The 8,274-nt window shown below is 37.8% G+C and overlaps 1 protein-coding gene across 1 annotated transcript; it reads right to left on the reverse strand.

The window, feature by feature from the left end:
• Positions 1-1,559: 1,559 nt before the first annotated feature.
• On the reverse strand, positions 1,560-2,489 carry LOC116587873 (olfactory receptor 2B6-like). Its single transcript, XM_032338389.1, has one exon. The coding sequence runs from the start codon at positions 2,487-2,489 to the stop codon at positions 1,560-1,562; it is 930 nt and encodes a 309-aa protein (XP_032194280.1).
• Between the last annotated feature and the right edge of the window lie 5,785 nt (positions 2,490-8,274).

Raw genomic sequence — 8,274 nt, forward strand, 5'->3', positions numbered from 1 at the left:
TACCCTCCCCAGTGTCCATAACCCCACCCCCCCTCCCAACCCCCCTCCGCCCAGCAACCCTCAGTTTGTTTTGTGAGATTAAGAGTCACTTATGGTTTGTCTCCCTCCCAATTCCATCTTGTTTCATTGATTCTTCTTCAGTCCCATCCATGTTGATGAGAAATTTGGGTACTCATCCTTTCTGATGGCTAAGTAATACTCCATTGTATGTATGGGCTATATCTTTATCCATTAGGGCATGAAGGGCATCTCAGCTCCTTCCACAGACTGGCTATTGTGGACATTGCTGCTATGTGAACATTGGGGTACAGATGGCCCTTCTTTTCACTACATCTGTGGAAAGAGCTAAGATGCCCTTCAACAGATGAATGGATAAAGAAGTATAAAGTATTACTCAGCCATGAGAAAGGATGAATACCCAACTTTTTTTTTTTTAAAGATTTTATTTATTTATTTGTCAGACAGAGAGTGAGCGAGAGCGAGCACAGGCAGACAGAGTGGAAGGCAGAGTCAGAGGGAGAAGCAGGCTCCCTGCGGAGCAAGGAGCCCGATGTGGGACTCGATCCCAGGATGCTGGGATCATGACCTGAGCCGAAGGCAGCTGCTTAACCAACTGAGCCACCCAGGCGTCCCATACCCAACTTTTGCATCAACATGGAATGGATGGGACTGGAGGCGATTATGCTGCTTGAAATAAGTCAGGCAGAGAAAGCCAATTATCATATGGTTTCACTTATTTGTGGAACATAAGGAATAGTATGGAGAACATTAGAAGGAAGGGAAAAGTGAAGGGGGGGAAATCAGAGAGGGAGATGAACCATGAGAGATTGTGGACTCTGAGAAGCAAACCAAGGGTTTTGGGGGTATGGAGGGATGGTTGGCCTGGTGATAGGTATTAAGGAGGGCACATATTGCATGGAACACTGAGTGTCATAGGTAAGTAATGAATCTTGGAACACTACATCAAAAACTAATAATGATGTACTGCATCATGACTAATATAACTTAAGAGAAAATAGTAATAAAGAATAAAGATCTTTTTGAACTGTTAAAAAAAAAGCAACATTGTCTCCATAATTGAATTGATAAACTTAGAAGGCTTGCAGTTGTTCTGAAGGGTGGGGTGCCCAACAGGGAATGCATAGCTTAGCCCAGCTGCCCACTGAGACATGAGCTACCGTGACAGAGACCAGTGAAAAATACTTCTCAAGTGACATAATGATACAAAGTGCACAGATGTGGGGTTGCAGTACTATTTTATAATGAATAGTTTGAACTAATGGGTTTATATTTTAATTTTTATTATTACATATTTTATTACTTAGTAAAATTAGTATTTTAGAGTACAGTGTAGAACTACTTTCACTACATTTTCACAAACATAGTGTGCTTAGTGGTGCATATAGCCAAGCATCATTGTTGCCTAACATGACTGTATCAAATGCAGCACATGAATATCGCATATAAAACTTGGGGAAATAGGACACAAGAGTGAATTATTAGAGAAAACCCTATAAACCTATTGTAGTTTTAAATACTTTCCATTTATTTCCTAGCCATCACTTGGAAGTGAATACGCCCCTCACTAGGTTGACTAATGCCCCCTTTACATCCTTATTCCTCAGGGTGTAGATAAAAGGGTTCAGTGCAGGTGTCACCACTCCATAGAAGAGTGCCATGAACTTGGGCTGGTCCTTTGAGATGGAAGAGGGGGGCTGAAGGTACATGCTAATGGCTGGACCATAAAACAAGAAAACTACAATGAGGTGGGAGGAACATGTCCCAAAGGCCTTCCTCCTTCCCTCAGAAGACTTAACTTTAAATACAGCATGTCCAATACAAGCATAGGAAGCAAGAATTAAGCACAGAGGAACAGCTAACATAAAAATACACACCACAGAGAGTGTGAGCTCATTAGCAGCCTTTTCTCCACAGGCAGCCTTTATCAGAACAGGAATCTCACACACCAAGTGATCCAATTTATTGAGGCCACACAGTGGTAACTGTAAGGTAGCAGTGGCCTCTGAGACAGCATAGGTGAGTCCAGTCAGCCACACAGTGGATATCAACAGGATACAGACACGTGGGTTCATGATGAGGGTGTAGTGCAAAGGCTTGCAGATAGCCACATAGCGATCAAAAGACATGATAGCCAAAATCAGACATTCTGTGCCCCCCATTAAGTGAAAGAAATAAAGCTGAGCCGCACAGCCAGTATAGCTGATTGTCTTCCTAGCACTTCCCAGGTTAAAAAGCATCTGAGGGACAATGCTTGTGATGTAGCACATGTCTAGGAAGGAGAGGTTTGTGAGGAAGAAATACATGGGGCTGTGCAGACGGGCATCTAACCTAGACACTAGAATAATGGCTACATTTCCAACCATGGCCATGGGGTATGTTATAAGAAGAACAGCAAAGAGAGGAGGCTCCATCCAAGGACGGTCTGAGAAACCTAGTAGAATAAACTCTCCAGGATGGCTGTTGTTCATTGCACCAGTCCTTACCTTGTTTCACCTACAGCAGAGAAGTGGCAGAAAAGATAGGAAGAGTTAGGAGATTTGTATGTGTCATCCACTGACAGAGGATGGGCTACAGAATCTTGTGAGGGAAATAATAAAAGGAATCTGACACCAGGTGACTTACTTTCCCTCCTGACACTACAAAACGGAGCTGGTGACTTTAGAAAAATAGCCTGACCATGCTGAAACTCAATGTATAAAAGCATGACAATCATGATCTCCTTGTGTTACAAAGAGGATTAAATGGAAAGTGGAAGCATCTTTTGTTTTAGAAACTCCCAAGTAATGATTTTCAAACTTTGCTTGCTTGCATAAAAATCATATGAGGAGATTGTTAAAATGCAATTTATCAATTTCTGTTTCTTGGTGTCTGATAGAGTGGATGTGAGATGGGGCCCCAGGGACACTGATGCAAGGTATTCCTGAAATATTATGAGCAGTGGAGTTCTTGAGGTAGCTGACTCACAAGAAGGAGAACACGAGCTGTAATACCATCGTGACAGCATGTCCAAACTCAAGTAGTCAGTTGAATAGTTTTATCATCTCTACAGAGAGTAAGAAGGTAGATTTTGTACAAGTCCATTTTGGTATTTTGGAAGTGAGCAAGAAATGTCAGGTTCCTGAAGTATGAACTGAGAGCTGAGCCATGACATATGTTTCCCATGCTGAAGAATTTATTTGGGGATGTGTATTTTCTTGTATAAGTATTTCCTTTAAATCGGGCACTTGATTTTTCCATTAAAACTTAATTTACTATCTGGTAGTGATTTTCCTTTATTAAGTGGACTTTTGATTTTATTTTTATAGGAGTTTGCACAGTTATTAGTGGTCCACTTGATTGTAAATAGCTACAAATACAGCTTTTAACTCCAGAGAACTGGTGTCCGGAGGAAAGCTGATATTCCAATTCAGTCAGGACCAGAGACTCACACATTTTCACAAACTATTTTACATATTCCTTTTGTTTTTCTTTCTTTTCACAGTAATATTTTTTTGTGTGTGTTAGTCACCATACAGTATATCATTAGCTTTTGGAGTAGTGTTCCCTTTTTTTTTTTTTTTTAAAGATAAGAAGCACATTGTAACAAGAAAATCAACTAGCTGAGTAAAGTAGTGTTTTGGAAAGATTAACTAGAGAACCATTTTTTAAAAAATTTATACTGTTCTTTCCTTTAGTGGCAAATTGTGTTTCGTTATATCTATAATTCTTTTTGCAAGATAAGATAGATCATGATTATGGTTATGATGCATCCAGTGACAAATTCTGACTTATGTCACTAGTGAGTTTGTGGTTTAAGAGTAACAAACATTATGTTTGTATGGTTACAAAGTACAGTTTTCACATTCTATATTTCATTAAATCCTCAAAGCCATCTTGTGAGGTGTTACACAGTTTTTGTTTGGGGGTTCTAGTCGGGGAAGTGAGCTACTCATATAGCTTTGACCAAAGAACGGTCCTGTTCTTTTGGGGAAGGTCATTCTCTGAGTGCACAGTTTTGGGAGGGACACACATGGAGTAGTGAGGGAGGAAGGGGCCACCTGCCTAGCTAGCCAGATCATCCTAATCGACCCTGGCAATCAAGAGGGTGACAGATGTCACAGACAGGTACTCATCACATGTCCTCCTTAATCCCCATCACACACTTATCCCATTCCTTTGTCCAACTCCCCTCTAATAACGATAAGTTTGTTCTCTACAGTTGAGTCTATTTCTTGGGGGATAGGAGGCATGCATTTGTGATGAGCACCAGATGTTGGATGGGAGCTTTGAATCACTCTATGGTACACCTGAAACTAGTATCACATTGTATGTTAACTAACTGGAATTAGAATAAAAACTAAAAGCAAAAGAAAACAAATTACTCATGACTAAAATGTGAATGTTGCTCTTTGATTACACATCCCTAGGTCAGAAGTGCACAAATAACAATAAAATAGTAATAGTTCTAACTAATCCTTAATAAGCCCTGTGTGCTGAAAACTCCAAGAAGGATTTTGCACACGTTACATCATTTAGGACTCCTCCCTAGAACTTATGAGAAAGGAAATTTTGGTATCCATATTTTAGGATATTGCTAATCATTCATTTAGGATGTAATTGATCATTCCGTGAATGATTGCCTTCTAATAATTAGGGAGGTTCTAAAGATCAAAAAGCAATTAATTACTCAAATGTGGTAGTGAGATAATAAAACGATTTCAGAGTCTCAAAATTCCAAAGAAAACATCTGTAGTCTGGAGATGTTTCCTGAATGAATGTGTCTACTACACCTTATTTGACCTTGACATTACTCAAGATGTGGTATGAGTGCACTATGTTAGGAACACAAGTTTGTCTAAGTTCTTTTTCAGGTAAAGAGTATGTTTTAGATGGGATCTGAAGTAAAAGCATGATATGAGTTAATTAGTTAAAATGAGTAATCTAAAATTATGATCTACTCACATTATTAAATAGTTGTCCACCAAAATCCTTCATGTCTAGTCATTTAATATGATTATACTCACCTTTTAGATTTTTCTGTCATGGAACATAACTCCATTTTTTAAGGAGTAACTTCAGATTTGAGCCTCCATGAATTCTTCCACAGTTAATTTTATCTAACCTTAATGATTCAAGTATACTTTCAACAATTTTATTAAATTTGTATTATTTGGAATTTTGTTCATATTACTCACCTCATAGACTAGTTTTGTTTGTGATGGTGACCAGTGCAGCTCCTCCTTAAGCTCTTTAAATAGTTCCCTAGAGATACCACAGCAGTGTCTTAATCAATAAAATACACACATGGTGCATATTTGAGCTTTACAATTCTTTCCTAGATTTGTAAGCTTCACCATGTCATTTTCACAGGACTTCAGTCCTGTTAGTTCTTGGATCCATGACTTTGCATCTTCTACTTCCAATGACTTTTTCATCGCTGTTTTACCGCACAGGGGTCCGTTTATCCCTGGATGCTTAAAGTGCGTTTAATGAAGTGCCAGCCTTTATTCCTTTTGACACCTCCTTTATATCTCCAATCACATGTTCATTCCAGCTTATTTGAACCATAGATCATCTTCATCACACACTGTTGGTTTAAGTGAAAGCCTGAGAGAGATTAATTACCAAGAGTAATCTGCTTGCATTCTATTGCCACCAAACTAGTATTTTCAAAGTCTAGAAAAGTGTTCCTGAAATGAAATGCTTTCTGATATTCTTATATATATTAAGTACTGTGATGTACACACATTCCCACCCTCCCAAGAATGGGCACTTTAAAACAAGTGTCCTTTTACTCACCTTATTTTGATAAGTATCACTCAATCAAAAGGAATTTTGGAAGAAGACATGAATTTCCAAACTTTCAGAGAATGATAGAGAAACTGTAGTTCATAGCTGAGTACCTAAGAATTAGCTTCATAAAAAAAAAAAAAGAAATATGTTTTCATTTCTAACAATGCTGACGATAAGAAAAGAAAAAAACCCCTGGATTAGAAAGACAATAGTAGAGAATATCAAGAATGCATTCTGGGTGTGCTATTTGTAGAATGTTGTTCAGACCCTTGGGCATTGTTTTCTAACAGGCCATTTATGTGTATCCCAGAGGAGCTAGAAGAGAAAGTTCCTTGGGAAACTTCACCATGGAAATGCTTCTTATTAATTACCTACTGAACTGAGAGTGGTAGAAAAGTTTCTTCTGCTACTAGATTTGTTTTAAAATCAACTCATTTTATTTCCCAACATACTGGACACTAATTTTAAATAGGATGGGCATTAAGGAGGGCATGTGACCTCATGAGCATTGGGTATTATACACAATTAATGAATCATTGATCACTACATGAATAAGACATAATTGGAGTAGATCTAGTTTGAACAAGTGATTTTGGGGAATTTGAGTGTGAGTTCCTTTAATATCTTTGTTCATTTATAGAATACCTCTCAGATTTTTTTGAGACATGTTTGTCCACATTTTTATTTAAATTCCAGTTACTTAAAATACAGTGTAATATTGGTTTCTGGTCTAGAATTTAGGGATTCTGCACTTATATACAAAACAAGGTACTCATCACGTGTCCTCCTTAATCCCCATCACACATTTATTTATCCCATTCCCTTGTCCAACTTCCCTCTAATAACCAGGAGTTTGTTCTTTATAGTTGAGTCTGTTTCTTGGGGGATAGGAGGCATGGGGTGACTGGGTGATGGACATTGGGGAGGGTATGTTCTATGTTGAGTGCTGTGAATTGTATAAGAGATGATTCACAGACCTGTACCGCCCAAAGCAAATAATACATTATATGTTCATAAAAAATGGAAAAAATAGGTCATTTAATAGAAATTTAAATTATTTTTTTATTTCAATCTGGCTAGATTTTAGTTCTTTTATTTTTTCCAGAAAGGGATTCTCTAGTATCTTCCACACTTTTTTCGAGTCCAGCTAACACCTTCATAATCGCCATTCTGAACTCCAGATATGACATCTTACTAATGTCTGTATTCATTGGGTCCCTAGCCATTGGTATTGCCTCTTGTTTTGTTTTTGTTTTTTTTTTTTTTTTTTGAGGTCAGTTTTTCCACCTTGTCATTTTATCCAGATAAGAATAGATGAATGGGGGTGCCCGGTGGCTCAGTTGGTTGAGTGACTGCCTTCGACTCAGGTCATGATCCCAGAGTCCTGAGATCGAGTCCCACATCAGGCTCCCATCTCCATGGGGAGTCTGCTTCTCCCTCTGACCTCCCCTCTCGTGCTCTCTCATTCTGTCTGTCTCTCTCTCTCAAATACATAAATAAAATCTTTTAAAAAATAAAAAATAGATAAATGAGAGAACAAAATACTAAAGGGTCGCAATGACCCAGAAAAATATACACTGACCAAATTGGAAGAGACCCGAAACTGGGGGTGGGGGGGAGAAGAAAGGAGGGGAAAATATATATGTATATGCATACATTTATATATTTTTATATACACAAGTGTGTATATAAATATATATGTATATATACATATACATACACTTACATATATGTATATATTATATATACACACATATACACACATATATATTATACACAAGTACGTGTATATAATATATATGTATATACACATATATATACATATACATACATATATATGTGTGTGCCTGTGTATGTACTTGTGTTCTTTCCTAGTCTGACTATTGCTCCTGTAATCATTGGGGTTATATATATATATTGGACTGGTGACTAGAACTGAGCCACACACTTGGTTTTGGGTGTATTTTGGTCTGTTAGAACAAATAGTCTCACAAAATTTTAAAGAAAGAAAAACATATGTATACAAAAATAAGGGTATATATGATGAAGGGATAGAATATGACTGTAATGTTGAAAATTTAAAAAGATCCTAAAAAAGAATTGATAAGAAGTTGGTTGAAAAAATAAAAAAGTGGGGTGCCTGGGTGACTCAGTGGGTTAAGCCTCTGTGTTTGGCTCAGGTCACAATCCCAGGATCCTGGGATCCAGCCCTGCATCAGGCTCTTTGTTCAGTGGGGAGCCTGCTTCCCACCCCCCTACCTGCCTCTCTGCCTACTTGTGATCTCTCTCTCTGTCAAATAATAAATAAAATCTTTTTAAAAAAGAAGAAAGGAAAGACTGTGATCACGCTGGAGACTAGAACAAAGCCATGTGCTAGATTTAGTGTTTATTTTGATCTGTTAGAAGAAACTGTATCTCAAAATTTTAAAGAAAGAAAAACCTATATGTTTACACAAACTAAGGCTAAATACAATGAAAGGA

The sequence above is a fragment of the Mustela erminea genome, chromosome 4 (genome assembly GCF_009829155.1).
Source record: "Mustela erminea isolate mMusErm1 chromosome 4, mMusErm1.Pri, whole genome shotgun sequence".
Classification (NCBI taxonomy): Eukaryota; Metazoa; Chordata; class Mammalia; order Carnivora; family Mustelidae; genus Mustela; species Mustela erminea.

Excerpts from the sequence above, each read along its gene's own strand:
- LOC116587873 (XM_032338389.1), bottom strand. The coding sequence starts at position 2,489 with ATGAACAACAGCCATCCTGGAGAGTTTATTCTACTAGGTTTCTCAGAC.